Raw genomic sequence first — 18,962 nt, 5'->3', positions numbered from 1 at the left:
AGTTTTAGGCAGGCCTTAAGGGAGACATGGCCAAGTTCCAACTAAAAAAGAGCATTCATGGTTGATTGAAGGATATGAAGAATGGCCTTCAAAAAGTTAGACTGAATTATTTCCAAAGTAAAAGTGTCCTTATATGTTTAGAGTTGAACACCATATAGCAGCAAACTTAAGACCTTGGCTTTGAATAATTTGATTGCTGTAGGCACAGTTATTGCCTTTGTGGCTTGCAAATCTAATCTTGTTGGAGGCTTTTTGTGCTCTTGATAAGAGCTCACTTATTTGATGACTCCAGGAGGTAGATGGTAGAAAATGAATACCTAGATGTTTAAGTCCTTGACTTGCTCAATAGCTTTTTCACTGATTTGCCAATTATAAGAAAGCTTTTTAGTGAAAACTAGGACCTTTCTTTTAGCATAGTTAATTTCTAGGTTTTCCCAAGCACAGAAGGATGCTCCTGCTCCTAAACATCTATGGAGGCCAATTTGGGATATGGATAAAGTGGAAGCATCATCTGCATAGAGAAAGATAGAAGTGAGCCAGTGAGTCATGGGGGTGAAATTTGTGTTTGGCAAGCACCAGAACAATAGCATTAATGGAAAAATTAAACAATAAGCGAGCCATAATGTATCCCTGTTTGACTCTTGGAGATGGGAACAGGGGTAATTAATTCTCTGTTGTTTTTACATCTGTGTAAAGATGTCCTCATGTAGCAGCATTATCAGTCAGAGAAGGTTATAGTCAGTGGAAGAGGTGGCTAGCTTTCTCCATGGTCTCTCCCAGGAAACTGAGTCAAAAGCTGTCCTCAGATATACTTATTACAAAGCATTCCATATCAAACTCAGTTGAAGTAGGTGATACCTGAACAGGATATCATACTTTTAATCTGTTCTGTCCTGCTTCAACATTCTTTACTACTTTCTCACAATAAGTAAGTAAATAAAGTTATTGCTGTAACCATAAGTCATAACAATGTAGCATAGCATAAAATACAATAAAACAAAATAACAATAGGATAGGATAGGATAGGATAGGATAGGATAGGATAGGATAGGATAGGATAGGATAGGATAGGATAGGATAGGATAGGATAGGGTAGGGTAGGATAGGATAGGATAGGATAGGATAGGATAGGATAGGATAGGATAGGATAGGATAGGATAGGATAGGATAGGATAGGATAGGATAAAGAATATTGGATCCAAAGAGGTTGAAACAAAATAGAGTCAGGACTACAATTAAGAACTTAAATATTTCTTTCTAAGTCTAAATGACAGCAAAGCAGAAGTAGCAACCAGTCTACTAACAGTGGGAAACTGTCGCAAGAAGTTAATTCAATCATTCAGGCTCCAAGCCCTTAGATTCACTTACCATCGATAATTTGGCCATAATAAATGGAAGACATAGTGAATAATGTCCTCCACTTGATCAACACCACAAGGGCAGAGACGCTGTTCAACAGGCCACTTAGAAATTTTCTCTACAAGATATGCCAAAGGCATCGTCTGCAAGTGGAGCAATATAAAAGCCTTTCTCAGTGGGGGACTGATAATATTAACCAGATACTGGAAGAGGCTTTTATTTTTTTATAATGATGAAACCAAGATGAAAATTTGGATAACTCTACTGCACTAGCATCTTTATTGGAATCCCTTTCAAAAAGCCTATCTCTAATATTTTCTGTACTCCAAGAGTTAAGTTCCCCCAAAGGGTTTCTATTATTATTATTATTATTATTATTATTATTATTATTATTATTATTTATTAAATTTTTCAGCCGCCCATCTCCCTCCAATGGGGAACTCTGGGCAATGTTTGGAAACCATCTACAGCCTTGCTGGCTGGGGAATTCTGGGAGATGAAGTCCACCCATCTTAAAGTTGCCAAGGTTGATGATCTGCAGGATTTGTGAGTATATCATACTATGCTTTTTGATTACAAGAGGTGACCTATTACTGACTTAGTCTATACATTACTGTGTTGTCAATCATAATTTGCTTAACCAAACCATCTTTTAGTGAAGCCTAGATTTATGTAATATACTGAACACCAACTATATTGGTTTAAGATGATCAGATAATTTCGTTTGGTCTAAAGCAGCTCCCTAATCTTTTCTGCCAACAAAAGCATAGGAACTTGTATCAGGAAATGAGATAGTAAATGACAGTGGGACAGTGGGAGTAGTTTGCCTACAAATTACCAATCACTAGTTGGGTTGCATAACCTAGGAAACTGCAATCAGATCTAGATTTCCCAGATTCAAAATGGTAAAATAGAACCACTTATTCCCTTGCAAACTCAGGAAGTTTTGTCCTGGAATTCAGACCCACAACAGTTTTCCAAGGCAGTCCAGGGTCTGGAGCACATCAGCAAGCTTCTCTCTTTTCCCCACATTTGTTGGAAATACCTTGGCACTGAACTAGCCCCCAGCTGTTATATTATATAAATTTCTCTCCTATGAATTTCCAGTCTGTATTGGAATCACATTAAATTTGGAGAAAGGAATGGGGCAGCCAGCCAAAAAAGCCTTTTAAAAAGTCTTGCTAGAGCTTTTGTCTAAAGTCCATAATTTTTTTTTTTCTTGGTTAAATTGAATCCATTCTTCTCTCTTGCAAACCTGCCTCTATCCTCCATGCCGCACTTTATCTTTGGATTTTGTGCATGTGCTAATGAGACCCCAATCTCTTCCCCAATTTCAGATCAGCATCCCTGTATGTACGTACCTACCATTCAGTCCCGATCATGGAAAGGCAGCTCTTTTTCCAACATTTCATATGTGGGATGATGGCATACAAAAAATGGTACAGGAAGTAGTGAAACACAGCCTGTGCCTACCTAGCACCGTTTGTAGTTCCCTGTTCATCCCTGACAGACCAATCTATTAGGAAAACAAAAGTAGTCAAACTGGCAGAAGATTCTTTCCCAGCTGAGTTTGCATCTCGCAGACAATGAAGGTATGACAGCCAGAACTTGGCAGAAGAGAGCAAGCATTGCTCAAAAATCCTTCCTAACCCAGGAAAGGCTGGGAGAGGGGAAGATTCTAAGACCAAAACAGTATCAAGGGAGCAAAGGAGAATACAATGTAATATAAAGATTACAAGAAAACTTATGTATACTTTGAAAGGCTTGGTGTAAACAACACACAAACCAATCTATGTATATGAACAATGCATATTTTTAGATTTTATTATTACATACTAAATTAGCAGGAAAAAATGCTGTGAATTCAAGAAAATGAATCTTCCAAAGGTTGGCTAGAAATTACGACGTTAGTTCCCTGCTTCTTTGGATACCCCAGATAATGTCTTGCATATTCCAAGGGGTGGTTTGTCCCTCTTTTTCTGCTTTTGACCTATTCACATATTCTGCTAGGTTTCCAATCTGGATTGTAATCTCACTGCCACACCTTATGTACTTTTAACAAAAACATAAGAAACTTTTTTCAAAATGTCAGTTTCAGTTCTTCACAAATGTAGGTACTATTATTATAATAAACTATTGGGAGATTTTTAATGGGAAGCATTATATAAGTTTCAAATCATAAATCAATCAAAACTTTCTACAGTAAATAGGTTGGGAAACATTCTTAAATTGCAGTAATAGCAATAAAGTAATAGCAATACATCTTTCTCTGCCTCTCTTCTGAAACCTGGCAGACAGGAGTAGATTTTGTATGAAAGAGGGGAGAAATCAATCCTGATAATGAAATACCTCCAAAGTGTGATTTTGTTTTTTTTAAAGAGAGAGATAATTTGAGGTGTATATTTGTCCTACTAAGCCACTATTCAAATCCTTAGTTCCAGTTGATGGATTTTGAGTTCGCGCGCGCGCGTGTGTGTGTGTGTGTATCGTTATAAATGTTTACCGCCAAACAGCTATTGCTTATTTATTTCCAAGGGTTTAGTCCTGCTGTGAACTCTCTCTACAACCTATTTCTTTCTTTCCAGTATCAAGCTCTGAGCTGATATATGCATATCAGTCAATCAGTGTCTGCTTTTCTGTGTCATGTGGCCTCATACTTTTCTTGTTTATCCACATGAACAAATATACCCTATACATAAATATTAATTCATTGATAATTTCTCAATAATTTGCACATAATAAATACCAATCAACCCTCCTTACACACACACACACAAATCAGCCTTGCCTAAATAAAATCTCCAATACCAAAAATTATCAGCTAGAGATCCCAGACGCAAATGACTCAAAATGCATTAAATTCTCCTTGATGTTCAACACAAGAAATAGCTAGATATGAAAGCTGAAGCAAGAAGAAAACTGATTATGGGAAAATTCACCTTTTCTCAGATAATAGCTGTGATGTGAGACATGCCAAGAAGTCTAGACTAGCAAATGAAAGCTAGTAATATTAAGCCTAACTTCAAATATTCCAGTAATGAATCACTCTGATATATTGAAGTACTTAAATCAGATTGTAAGCAATGGGAAAAAGAATAAATTTACACTAGTTTTCACACTGGTCTAAACTCATTCAGCATTTAAAGGCATCACAATGGGGCAGAAGGAATAGGATACAGCATAACCATTCATCTCTAAACACCCCACCCTTGCACTTTCCAATTGCACTGTCCAATTTTAGTACAGCACCTGAGGTGAAGTCTTATTAAATTAACCATTAAAATAACCAGTTTTTTTTTTCCATAGCCACTGCAAACTCCTGGAGTCTTAGAGTCTGAAATGACAGCCAAATATTTCGCAATCCCTCCTGAACTGCTTTCTGAAAGAGGAGAGGTCTAGAGCAGTCCTGGGTGAAGGATCCCAGTCTGGATTTAAAGCTATTGAAGAACATGGAAATGTAGGGATGTTGCATTGCTTGGGAACTAGAGTCAGTTACATAAAACTTTTCCTCATACTTTTGAATGGAACACATGTTTTTCCATCATAACATTTATTTTTAAAAAATCTAAGTTGAAAAGCAAATGAAAATGGACAGGTACCAATAAAAATGCTGACAACATCAGTTTAAAAAGCATTTAATATATCAGAAAGTCATTCCTTTTAAAAGTTCAGTCTACATCAGTCCTCATTATGGCTGTTGCCTTCCTATGCTATGCGCCACTTGGCATGTGTTGGCATCTGAGTCATAACCTGTGGCACTGAGACATGTTTCAGATTTTCTTATGCCGGAGACAAAGGCCTCTTTCAGACTTCACTCTTCTTCTTCATTTCCATACGGTAAATGATCTGGTAGCCATCATCCCAAGCGTAGATCTGCCTCTCTTTGGGGTTGTACTTCATACTGGAGTGAGAACCATATCGCTTTGGGAAATAGACTTGGGCAGCATCCTCAGATGCCATTGAGCCACTGACATCAAAGGTGCATTGAATACGGGACCGGCTGGGCAACCGGGTATTGTATACTACATAGAGAGCTCCACAGATAACAAAAGCACTCTCTGCATTCTCCCGAGGGCATGGTGTGTCCCACATTTGCTCAATGTCTAGAGATGTAGGGTCTAGTTTGGCCAGTGCTATATTTCTCTCATTTTCTTGTGTGGCGTAAATAGCCCAGATGCCCTCCTCATCGGCCCCCAAATCAATGTAGTTGTAGGATGCAAGACCAAAGACGGGGATCTGCTCCTCAGCTGGGAAGACAGAACTATCAACAATCGTTTTGTTGGTCAAGCTAAACTTGATGACCTGAAATGTGCCATGTCGCCGAATATAATAAAGATACCCTCCATATACCAAATGTCCAGTGCCAACCCATGGGTAGGGCAACTTGATGCGTGCAGCCTTTCGGGTAGCGGAAAAGAGGGTGAATTCTCTCATTCTGGGAAAAACATAGACAGTGTCATTGCTAGTGCCATCAAATACATAGATCTTCTCTGAATTACTGAGAGGGTCTTTGGTCCAGAGTCCAGCAGTGCTGCCAAACCTCTTTAATATCTTCATGGCTTTGACTTGGGATATGGTATCACTGCAATCTATAAAGAATAGTTATAGAATGCTTAATATATGCTCTGCTATCTCATATCCGTACTGAAGCATAATATCAAGCCATGTAAGCACATAAAAAGTTCCAGAATATATGCCATGTTTAGAAACAGGTAGCTTAAATTTTACAGATTTCTGAGATTCTCAGAAAATGCTTATTTTGAAATATAAAATAAATAAATACATAAATAAATACATAAATAAATAAATAATATTTAGCACCATTCAGGGCTCCATGAGTTATCCCATTAGCTCTTTTGGAGATCTTATCAACTCACTCCAACTTGACTTTCTCAGTCTTCCCTCGCCTTTTGACCCATTCAATTTTCCTTTTGATATTTGCTTTGCAAATATATAGTCTTTGTATATATTTGCTTTGCAAGCTAATCTCCACATTGTAGTATAGCAGTTTTTTTCCAAAATAGCACCCTTGAAAACTGTTGGACTACAGTTCCCAAAATCTCACGTTGTATCAATTACATCAAAGAAATCAAAGCCAGGAGAGATCAATATCAAGCTTACCAGGAATAAATTTTGAAGCAGTTATTGGGTAAAACTAAAATGCCACACCTAGTTTATACTACAGGTAGTCCTCAGTTTAAGAATGAGTTCCATTCCCAAGGTCTGTCCTTAAGTTGAATTTGTATGTAACCGGAACAGTATTATAGTAGTATTGTGTAATGAACTTGAACTATTGTGTATTTAAGTTCAATCATTGTGTATTTAACTCGAAGTTTGCTACAATAGGCTCTATTCTTAACTATGGGTCATCCATAAACCAGGCATTCTTAAACCGGGGACTACCTGTAGTTTTTTAAATGCAGAATTTTAAACTCAGCCAGGCCTCAATACCACCGTCACCACCCTTCAGGTCCTGCTATGCTGCCTCCTCACGATGGCGGAGAGGGATGAGCAAATGATGCTAGGAGTGTATATCTCCAGTGGGGTCACCCAAGGTTGAAGGTCATCCCATCTTTCCAATTAAAGCATATGTTGGGCAGCAATGATACAGGAAGACCCTCGAGGGGGAAGAGCACTTTAGTGACAATGGCAAAAGCATCATTTCATATTGCATGGGAGAAGGCAATGGTAAACTGTATTTTACCAAGAAAATCACATGGATAGAAAACACAAAATGATTAATGATAATTAACTCAACATGCTATTGAGGAACTTCTGAGGAACTTTTGGAGTAGTAATGGTGTTAATGACAAAGCTAAATTAAGCCTTCAAGATGTCTAGCTACTGATGTTGTCATGCAGTAAAAGAAATCCAAAGCTGCCACAACAGAATTTCAGTGAGAACATGGAACATAAGAAGCATGAACATGGGAGAGTTCAACACAGTGAAAAATGAAATGAAATGAAATGAAACTACTACAAATTGACAACTTAGGCATCAATAAATTGAGGACACACATAAGCACACACAAAGAAGGAATGGTGTTGCTTTCATAGTTATGAAGAATATCACAAAGACAATACTTGGGTACAATGCAATCAATGACTGAATACTGTCAATTAGATGTTGCAGACAACCCTTCAATATGATGATTATCTAAGTTTATGCTCCAAGCACTGATGTAGAAAAAGAGGACTAACAAGTTATATAGTCAAATTTAGTCTGAAATCAAAAGAACATGCAAGCAAGATATGTTGCTTGTTGCTGGAGACACCTTAAAAGATATTCCCTATTTATAAGAACCTCTAGTACAAGATGATGATCAGCATTCCTAGTCATTACTAAGTCAGAAGGCTAAAGGAATTGATGGAGTATCTACACAAATATGGCAAGCAGCAGAAGAAGAATCAGTAAAGGTTCTAACCAAACTATGCTAGCAAATCTGGAGAATGATACAGTGGTAAACAAATCGGAAGTGGTCAGTCTATATACCAATACTAAAGAAAGGAAATTCAACAGAGTGTGCAAACTGTCATACAATATTCTTAATTTCATATACTAGCAAAATAATGCTTAGGATCATCCAATACAGATTAGAGTCCTACGTGGAAAAGGAGCTTGCAGATGTTCTGGCTTTAGAAAAGGCCAAGGAAACAAGAGACATTACTCCTGATGGACACTGAATAATTGAGCAAACTAAAGTAAATATAAAAAAAGTCAAATTGTGCTTCATTGTTGATGGAAAGGCCTTTGATTGTGTTGACCATGTCAAGCTGTGGAATATGCTTAGGAAAATGGGAATCCCAAAATATCTCATTGTCCTTATGCAAAGCCCTGGACTTATGATAATTCATTCAGCAATTGTTCGAAGTTATGACAGTGGTGAACAAATGGTGATTATGGCCAGTCCTCAGAGTTTCAGCTGTCCCAGAATCTCCACAGTCATATGATCGCGATCTGGGTGTTTGGCAACCCATTCACACTTATGACTGGTTGCCATGCGCCCCAAAATCATGTGATCACCATTTACAACCTTCCCTGCAGGCTTCCTCAGAAAGTCACTGGGGAAGCTGGCAGGAAAGGTTGCAAGTTGCTGGGGTAAGTCTTCCCCACTCACACACACCTGCACACCCTCATACATTCTCCCCAACCCACAGAGCACCTCTGCACACCCTCCCCAATTGGTGCGGTGCCTCTCACATACCCTCCCCAACCCATGCAGTGCCTCTTGTGCACCCCCTTGCACACTTGTGACTCTCCCCAAGCCATGTGGTGTCTCTCACACACACGCTCATGCACCCTCACAAACCCTCCCCAACCCTCCCTGTACCTCCCTCACACCCTCATGCACCCTCTCGCACCCCTACACCCCCTCCATCATCCACGCGGCACCTCTCACGAACCCCCTCGCACACCCTCTCCATGCTGTGCCATGCCTCTCACACACCCTACCTGACCCTTTCCCGCACCCCCGTGCAGCCCGTTGCTCCCTCCCCCACCCAGCAGCAGCCACTTACCTATCTGCAGGCCTGGGACTTGCAACTTCATGCTGGCTTCCCCACTGACTTTGGCTGCGGAAAGTTCAGGAAGTTGCAGTCTGAAAGGATCATGTGAAACAGACTAGCTCCAGTGAGACAAGGTTGTATACTGCCTTCTTATTTATTCAACCTACATGCTGAATATATACTGACAGAGGCTTGATTGGAAGAAGATGAGCATGATTTTAAAATTGGAGGAAAAAAAATCAATAACCTTGCTATGCTGATGACACTACTCTGATAGCTGAAAATGCAAATGCTCTGGAAGCTTTAGTGATGAAAGGTAAGGAGCACAAGGAAAAAAGGAGACTAAGATTAAATACAAAGAAGGCCAAACTAATGACAAGAGGTACAGCAATCAGCCTTACAATTGATAATGAAGATATTTGGATCAGGATGATTACAGTTCCTGCCTGGAAGACTGCAATAAATTTGAGTACTAGATCGCCAATTAATTGTTTATATCTGTTATGAATAAATAAATGTTGAAATGGTGGATTGTGTCTGGCTTTTAGGATCTACTATCAACAATAAAAGAACCAGCAGTCAAAAAATACATCTCAGACCAGCACTTGGTAGAGTAGCAATGAGGGCCTTGGAAAATATATTCAGATACCACAAAGAGCAGAATTGTGCAGACAACGGTTTTCGCTGTGACACTCTATGGAAGCTAAAGTTGGACTTTGAACAAGCAGGATGGAGAGAATATTGATGCTTTTGAACTTTGGCATTAAAGAACAATACTGTGAATAGCCAAGAAAACAAACAAATGGATCACAGAACAAATTAATCCAAAGGTTCTCCCTTGAGGCACAAATGACCAGGCTCAGATAATTGTATTTTGGACACATTATGCAAAGATCTACTTCCTTAAGTCTGTAATTCTGGGAAAGGTGGAAGGAAAGAGAAAAAGAGGATAACCAGCAGCAAGGTGGATAGACTGGATTACAGTGGTGATGAGTGCACCACTGGAAGATCAGGCTGGAGAAAATCTATCTATTTGGTTGCTAATTGTTGACCCCAGTTTAATGGCATTTAATCAAGACATCAGTAATTTGGGAAGTCAAATTTCCAAGGTCAAATTTCTTTTGTTATAAAAAATGTAAATATCCTTTCTGTTGTATGTATAACACGTTATTTTAGCACTGAGAGTAAAATATTTTCCCCACTTCCCTCTTCCAAATTGTCCATCCACTTCGGTTGTTCTGCTAAGTGAATGAAAAGTGCAACAACTCCCATTGGACAGGAAGTAATAAATTACAGCTTCTGCCTTACACCAGCCATATCATTCTGTGAGCTTTGCATGTTCATTGTTAAAAAAATTTAAAGGCTATTTAAATTTTTCACTGTATTTATTATTATTTCGTTTCAGGCTGCTAATCTGTCTTGATTTCTTTAAGAATGACCCACATAAAGCTACCAGCTCTCCACTACAACATAATCTCTTTTTTAATGGAGGTTTGTTATTTTCAGAATTCTGAAGACCTTCTTCCCTCTCACAGAAATTTAAACTGTAAGATATGAAATAGTCAGAGTTCAACTGTACATCTAACCCCAAGGCTATAATCTTTTGCAAATGCCTATCTTGATATTAATATATTCATTGGTTAGGTTGACATCTATCACTAAGATGTGGCTTTCTGAGCTATGGTTTAGTGAATAAAACACAATTGGCTGAATTCACATATCACTCTAAGCCATAAACCAGAGTGGCTGGATTCACACAGCATGCGAATCCAAACCAAACAACCCACATTATAGCTTTGCACAACATGTGAACACAGCCAAATATATCTTAATAGCTGATGGTAACACATGGGGAACATATTGAAAGATACGTAAGAGGATCATTGGGATTGGCTTCTTGTGTGAGCACATGATCTGGGGAATTCCGCTTACCTGTCAGTTTGTCATATTTCTCATTCTTACGCTTCTTGGCAGTAGAAGCCTGATTCTCCATGAGCTTATCATCTACTTCCACACAGGGTGGGGCAGGATTTTGGGTCTCAAGATAGTCCACCTCTCGCTCCAGTCGGTCCACCCGTACTGCAGTATTTTCCACCTCTGCACGGAGTATTTCCTTATCTTTTTCTACTGTCTCCAACATGGATACCACCTTATTCTTGAAATCTCTCAGTTCGGTGGAATAACGGCTGCTCTGATCATGCCACTGGGAGATGCGTTCCTAATGGTACAAAGGGAATTAGAAGCTTTAAGGGCAATGCAGAGGAAACTCTTTAGCAAACATGCTACATCTAGATAATTGCAGAAGAAATTGAAAAAACTCATAATCCACAGGATAAAAAATGAACTCAAACTGAGACAGTGTTCACCCTGTAAAAATCAGGTTATATCTGTTTTGACATATTACAGAGTCGTCGTTATTATAGACTAAATACTGAAAGTCATGGACTTAAATCCTGTCGTGTTAAAATATCAAGTAATTCTGAGATGTTTTCATCTACCTTCTGGATTTTCAGGCATCGCTATGTGCCTGCATTTTCATTGTTAAGCTTTTCTACAATTTAGTTTTGCTTGAAAAGGTACCAAATTGTAATCTAGACTTTAGGACTCCTTATTTTATAATCCTGTCTCCCAGTCAGCAGCATGTATCCAGCTGCTAACACTCACAATAGCTGCAATCCTTCAGGGTTATTCGGTAGAGCTTTCATGAATTTATGGGTGAATTGCTGTCAGACCCATTATGCTTTGAAATAAGAGGCTTCTGGTCTTCCAAGTAGATGTAGCATTTTAAAATATGAAACAAGACTTTAAAATCTGGGGGGGGGGGGGAAACGTTTGCTTTCAAAATACCTTGCATATTTCTCATTACAAATAAAAAACTAAGCAGCCTTAAATTTTCACTTTCATCCGTGCTGCCACACCAACACCTACAATCATGAATGGCACTCTACCTTGTCTCAAAATGTAGGACAATTTAGCATTGCATCTCAATTGAGCCTGTAGTGAGTTCCCACTTGGGAGAGGATGGTTTCAAATCATTCCGCAAGAAATCTACACAACTGCAGTCCTAATGCCATGTGCCTACCAAGTTCAAAGATGAATGTGTCAGTTCTCATGCTCTCACCTCTAAGCCAGCCAGCCTCCTCTCCATGTATTCCATTAACTGCTGTTGCCCATCGACAGCACTGGCCAGGATAACCAGCAGAAGCAAGATATGTTGGGGAGCCATGATTGTGCTGGTTGTCTTGTGCTTTGCCAGCCAGCGATTTCTGTACCAGATTCTACCTCACACCATTGGAATGTTTTGACAGTTTCTCTGTAAAAGGAGGGAGAGAGAGCACACTCTCATTTGCTAGATTTTATTAAATCCAGATGTCTTGTTGTAGAAGAGAGGCTGGCCCATTCCACAAAGAAGCCAGCGTTGAGTCTTAACTCCTTTATTACCAGAATCATACAACCACTGGAATTCAGAAGTGAGTAGAATGGGAAACAATACTGTACTTGCATACTGTTACTTGGAGACTACATTGTCAATAAATTTACAAGTATAAAAGTAATGCAGAAAGCCTTCTGCAGAGCAATATTTTTGTCCTGGGAGATTAATGTGAATCACTTTCTAATGTCATCTAAGCCTTCTAGAAATATTTCAAGTGTCTTTGTGTTTCCTAAAGGTTCTACCTATCTATAATTTGTATTGGCAGACTCTCCTGCTTTTTATTGTGTGTTTATATACATGCTTCATTTGCAAATATGAAGTGCACATATTATATGAACCATGTCTAGCTTAACCATCATTTATTGAACAAATTATAACTGACTAGGTTTGTACATTTCACTAAGCAACAAACTTATTACAGAGGTTGAATTCATGCAATATTCTAAGCTAAAACCAATCACACTGTGGCTTAAATATGTGAACTTGCTTCATATCTGCTTGAATTACTATTTACTTGGGTTCTTTCTCTTTTTTTCATGATTATATTTTTACTTCAAAATTTAGTTATCCTGAGTAGTTCCCAAAGTGATCTTAATAAGTGAACTTTGGATCTAGAATAGTCTTTTTTTCAACACCAGCCTAGTTAGACCTAGAATTTGCAGCCCTATTTGCAAGGTGATCCTGGAATTTCTTTCATCTAAAAAGGTCTTAGATGAAAGCATCCAGCACAGACCTCCCCCACTGCAATCCTGCTCTTACATCTGCCCTCAGGTGAGGGCAAGGAGTGCCAAGGTGGGAAGTGGCAGAGGTTATCAGTAGGTATATCGAGCTCATGGAATAGCTATCCAGAGGTCAGTATTGCTAGCAGAAAAAAAGAGGAAAAGAAGCATTTGGCTACCAGGAAGCCTAAGTTCTTTCTGGCAGTCAATGGAGAAATGGCCACGGAGGCACAGAGCACTAGGGCCAGATTGTCCTATTAACTTTTGTACTTATTTTGTTAGGGTACTTTATCTGGAACTCAGCATCCTCTGTTGCTAAAGGAGTGCCACGTTCAGCTGACAAATGTTGTGCTTAGAATCCAGTTCCCAAGTAAAAATAAATGTACATAGCACCATTTTAAAAGGGTGCCCATATGAGTATAAATCTTGGTATTTCCATAAACAATACATCTGAGTAGCAAGTGCAGTGAATTGATCTCTAGTATTATTTGTAAGCAAAAAACACAATTTATACATGAGCACACACTTCATAAATAAGGTATGCATATGAATTACAGGGGAATCAGACACTAAGTATATGGTGTATGGTATCAAGTAGTCGATGCTAGTGAGTGAGATAGCAAATTTTAAATATTTCTTTGTGAGTGTGCCAGTATGATTGCACTTGTTCATTTTTAATAGGATTAAGATTTGTTTACATTGAATGCTGCAGAAATTAAAGCAGAGGTGAAAATAAATCAGGAATAGTTTATCTGTATCTTGGGAGAGGTCTGTAGCTCAAAGTCCTGAGGATCAGAATGCAAACTGGCCCACCACGTATGGATTTCACAGAATAAAAGAGTAATGGAGTAGGAGATGTTGAAATAGTTGGCTGAAAACCAGAGGCTAGACTTTATTATGGATGCCAAGACTTCCTGCAGAGCTAAGTAGACAACGGTTTCTAAAAATTCACAGTCCAAAACATAGTGGCAGCTTTTATTCTGAAATGACTGCTGACTGCTTTGATACTGCCTGGGTTATATTAGGAGTTGAATCTATAGAAATTCAACCTATTCTAGAGAAAGGAGCCATAGTTAAGTGGTAGAGTGGTAGAGCACATGTTTTGTATGCGGAAATCTCCCATCTCAGAAACATTACAGAGCTGTGAAGTCCATACATCATTCCCAGGTCAGATTGAGCAGCCTCCTTCACCTTGAACTTGCTTCCCTGCCTGAGGATTGCGTATGATATCGCTGATATCAGCACACGTTTTGAGGGATAGGGGATATTTGGGGGGGGGGGTTAAGGGGTGGGAATGGGTGTTTTTCACTTCACTAAGTTTGATACATCCATTTCCACCCTTATTTCACCCTTTTCCTTAAAATTATGCAGCCTTAAAAAATGGCTGGATAATTTTGCAGCCAGATTTGGTGGTGTAATCTGAGGGTACTCTGGGGATCTTTGAAGTAAATTTAAGGTTTGAAATAGGCGTGTTTTGCATCACAGAGCCATCATACACTAATTTCTTCCTTTATTTTAATCTTTTTAACTTAAATTCACACTTTCAGCAGCATAATCTTGGATATTCAGGGGACACAAATGGGTCTATAGTTGTTCACTTCTGTCCTAATCCGTATTAGTTTGGTCTTGGCTTAGTGCATTATGTGGACCCAGCTAGTAGTGGCTTATTCCATCAACTACAGTTAAATCATGGCTTACTGTGACAAGGGAATGCAATCAGTGCTGAAAATACCAGACTAGGTGGATCAGTAGTCTGACTCAGTATTAGGCAACTTCCAGTTAAACTTCATTTCAAACATGTCTCAATTCAAAGGAATTAGTAAGAGAGGTTGCTTTCCTCTGTTTGTATGTGAAACAGGACTCTGGTATGTTTTTGAAAGGTAGGGGAATTTCTGTTTTCTTTAGACATGAATCAGAATGCAAAGTTTCTCAAGATGCAGTTACATTTATAGTCATATAAGTTTATAGAACTTTTAAGGCAGTTTTCTTGAGAGTTTATCAGGGATTTATTCACAAGGTCAGTAAAACATTAAGATTCCCACCACTGTCAATGCCAATGTTCCCTCTTGCAAGAAATGTGGGAAATAATGATGTCCAACATACCTGGCCAGTTTCACAGGACCTGCAATATGCAGATGATCCTTAAATGTATTTTCTGGAGGGAGGAAATGGAAGAAAGAGCTCTTGCTCTAAGAAACGTCACTCCTGAATTCTCAAGGTAGCATATTTCTCTTTTTGTATGACTGAAACAAATGGTTGGATTTCTCAATTATACACAATTTCCAAAATTGAGAAATGTAGATGACATGAAGATTAGTAATATTAACTGACTCTGCAAAGTAACAAATAGAAAGAGTCCTCAGATGCTCAGAAGCTTCAATATGTCACCCTTTATAAGTGACTAAAGGAGAGGGGGAAAATCCTTCATTGTCAAAATCAGTTAAAAATGAACCACTGTTCCTCTGAATTAATAAAGCAATCAGGTTTTCAGCAAATAACTAGATCAATATCTGTGTGACAGTCTACATTACCGTAGAATGCCAATAGTTTGGGATTAATTACACGTTTCTTTTTTCTGATGCTTCAAGTTCACATTCATTGCCACTGGACAATAGTTCCATCATGTTGTTTGGAACCATTGATTTGCCTTTCCATTATGAGCCAAGAAACCACCTTACACTGAAGATGCTTCCAGCTAGATTATTTCCAGTGCTACCAGGTGATACACATTATGCAACTATTGTGTCTTTTTGCTCTTAATGGATTTGGGGGGGGGGGGGTTCATTGTTGTCTTTTGTTCTTTTTGTTTTTAGTCCTAAGGTGAAAGATGAAAGAAGGAGTAGGAAAACATGAGAGAACTACAAGTGGAGCATCATCTGGACTGCCAGTAAAATTCCATGAATGATACAGAACAATTGCATAATAGAAGTTGTACCTGGAAACACCACTGGTTCATCCAGTTCAGCATTGTTTATATCAGTGTTTCTCAACCTCAGCAACTTTAAGGTGTGTGGACTTCAACTCTCAGAATTCCCCAGCCAGCATGGGAGTTGAAGTCCACACACCTTAAAGTTGCTGAGGTTGAGAAACACTGTTCCATATTGATCAGAAGTGGACCTCTAATAGAGATGATTCCTAAAAGTATGTGGAGATAATAGGCCTTAGGGTCCAAGGCATACGCCCTACCACTGAGCAATAGCTCTTGACTAAAAGAAAAAGGAAAGATTGAAAAAAAAAAAAGTCTGATTATACAATCTTTTCCCACACAATTACTCTACCATGAACCAGTCATGTATCACTATTGTTACATGAGACTGATTTTAGGTTGTGCAACAATAAGAAAGTACAGTACTTCATATACTGAAATACAAGATATAAGCTATAAGTATTTTTTTTTCCACCATGAATACAGCAAGCTGATACATTTTGGGACATTTAATTCAATATCTTTTTATGGGTCACCACTTACCAGCCTTTAATGCAGCATGAGAATTGAGTTTAAGGTTGACTGAGAAAACAAAGAATCTCTTTGGTTTTTTGTTCAAGATTTCTTCAACTCAAAGCCATATGCTGCCATCTAGAGGCTCTGCTACAGTCATGTTAATATGACTGTAACTGCAGAATTTAATATTCTAAAACCTGTCTTTTCAAGGAAACTTTAAATTTCAATAATATGACCTTACTCCTGGAGTATAATTACCAGAACCTCTAACCATTGGGGGGATAGAAGTTGCAGTCCAAAATATATTAAGGACGCTGGATTACCTATCCGTTGAAAAAAAAAAAAGGATGCTTGTTAGGTCTGTGCAAATAATTTCATGGATGTATGGAGTATGAAGGCCTGGCAGCTGCTATGACAAGCCTTGAAGCGGTAGTAGCTGCTTCATGACTCCAAGGAACAGATGCCAAGGAGCACCACTCAAGAACCTTGTTGAGTGATTAGCACAATTCTCTCTAGATTCAGCAGATTACCTTGTGGAAGAAGACATAAAATAAGCAGTGCTGAATTTGAGCCAGAACCCATATATTTTAGCAGGCATAAGCATAGGCATTCTTCCTAGGAAGGTGGGCACATGTGCATTTTGGGGACTATGACATGGGCATCCTCACAAAATGGCTGCCTGTTCACCAAATGGCTGTCACCAGTCTCCATTTATCAGAATATAAATTGGTGATATTTTTCCTTGTCACACACAGTAGTGCCTTATCATACCCAGTTTATCTTTGCCATTTTTTTCCTAGACAAATGGAAATACTAGTCTACCCAGCATTTTTGTAAACAAAGATGATGCTAGAGGCTAGGGCTTTGCTTTTCATTATGCCAGGTTTCCATTGAATTGAATTGAATTAAAATAATTTTGAAAAAAAAATAAAGTGAATAGGACAGGGAACTCAGCAGGTGTCGAAGATGCCTCTGGGCACCATATTGTTTCTCCTGCTTTACTCCAGCTTAATTATCAATATTTCTCTCCCTCCGTCTCTCCCTCCCTCCCTTCCTCCCTCCATCCCAGGGTTCTCCAAAGTGGCTGATATTGAACCCCAAAGGATGATGGAACCATCCAAGAGGTCAATGTTGTTGTTGTTGTTGTTATTCATAGTAGTATTAAAGTAGTGTTTATTAAATTATTGTCATATAATAAATGTTTGGGGGTTGATGAACAATCTGAAACTTCATAAAGTTAAGTTGAAGAGTTTGGGGACCCCTGATTTATACAGTATCTATCTATCTATCTATCTGTCTGTCTGTCTGTCTGTCTGTCTGTCTGTCTGTCTGTCTTCTGTTAAAGAAGACAGTTCCTACTCTAAAACTTTTCAGAAACAGAATATGAAGCATTCAAGATAAGACTGTACTGGAACAAATTTAGTAATTTCCAATAAAGTTATGGACATTCTCACAAAATGGTTGCTACAGTGAGTGTGGCCAATCACGTAACACCTATATTTATTTTATGTTAATATTTCAATTTCAATTTTGAGGCTGCCCAACTCCATAGAAACTCTGGGCAGCATACAGATAAAAATTAAAATAAAATAAAATATATTGAGAGGGAAAAGAACACAGTTAACTGGAACCAAAGCACCAAAAGCCAAGCGGCCAATAATCAACCAAAGGGGCTTGATCCTCATTCTAGCCCAAGGTCTGGGAGAACAACCAGGTCTTAAGCAGTTTATAAAAGGCCAGAAATGTGGGAGTAGTACAAACCTCCAGGGCGATATCATTCCGCAAGGTAGGAGCCATCATTCAGAAGGCACACTTCCTAGGTGCCTGCACTACTTTATTCTGGACCAGCTATAGCCTCCAAGTGGTCTTCAAGGACAGCCCCATGTAGAGCACATTACAGTAATCCAATCAAGTAGTGACTAAGACATGAGTCACTATCTGAAGACCCTCCCAGTCAGGAACAGGTACAACTGGTGCACAAGGCCAACTTGTGTAAAGGCCCTCCTGGCCATCTGCTCTTTGAGTAGGAGCTGTGAGTTCAAGAAGACTTCTAGATTGCACACCAGTCTCGCATGGGGAAGTGCAATCTCATTAAAGACTAAAGATGTCCCTGGAACCAAAAGGGTCAAACAAACAAAGCCACTGGGTCTTACAGAATTGAGTCTGAATCTGTTCTTCTCCACTCAGCACTATCTCCAGGCACTGGATCAAGATTTCAACACTTGGTTGACCTGGGTTGAGATATATAATTGAGTATTATCAGCATACTGATTTTTGTTTTAATCCATTCAGTTGTGTCCAATTCTCAGAGACTGCCTGGACAAGTCCCTGCAGTTTTCTTGGCCAAGTTTTTCAGAAGTGGTTTGCCATTGTCTCCTTCCAAGGGCTGAGAGAAAGTGAGGCTTTGTGCCTAGGTGGGACTAGAACTCGTGATCTCCCAGTTTCTAGCCTGATGCCTTAACCACTACACCAAATTGGCTCTCTCATATTGTTGGTAGCTGACC

General features: G+C 38.9%; 1 protein-coding gene across 1 annotated transcript; it reads right to left on the bottom strand.

Annotated features, from left to right (window-relative positions):
- Positions 1-4,914: 4,914 nt before the first annotated feature.
- Positions 4,915-12,178, bottom strand: OLFML3 (olfactomedin like 3). Its single transcript, XM_007429597.3, has 3 exons — positions 11,986-12,178; positions 10,797-11,082; positions 4,915-5,948 (listed from the first exon to the last, which is right to left on the bottom strand). The coding sequence occupies exons 1-3, from the start codon at positions 12,088-12,090 to the stop codon at positions 5,164-5,166; spliced, it is 1,176 nt and encodes a 391-aa protein (XP_007429659.1). The 5' UTR covers positions 12,091-12,178; the 3' UTR covers positions 4,915-5,163.
- Positions 12,179-18,962: the final 6,784 nt, after the last annotated feature.

The sequence above is a fragment of the Python bivittatus genome, unplaced genomic scaffold (assembly GCF_059951505.1).
Source record: "Python bivittatus isolate LINGU-HERP-01145 unplaced genomic scaffold, Pbiv_v1 ctg000700_np1212, whole genome shotgun sequence".
Taxonomy (NCBI): domain Eukaryota; kingdom Metazoa; phylum Chordata; class Lepidosauria; order Squamata; family Pythonidae; genus Python; species Python bivittatus.
This window is presented reverse-complemented; position numbering and strand designations above follow the sequence as displayed.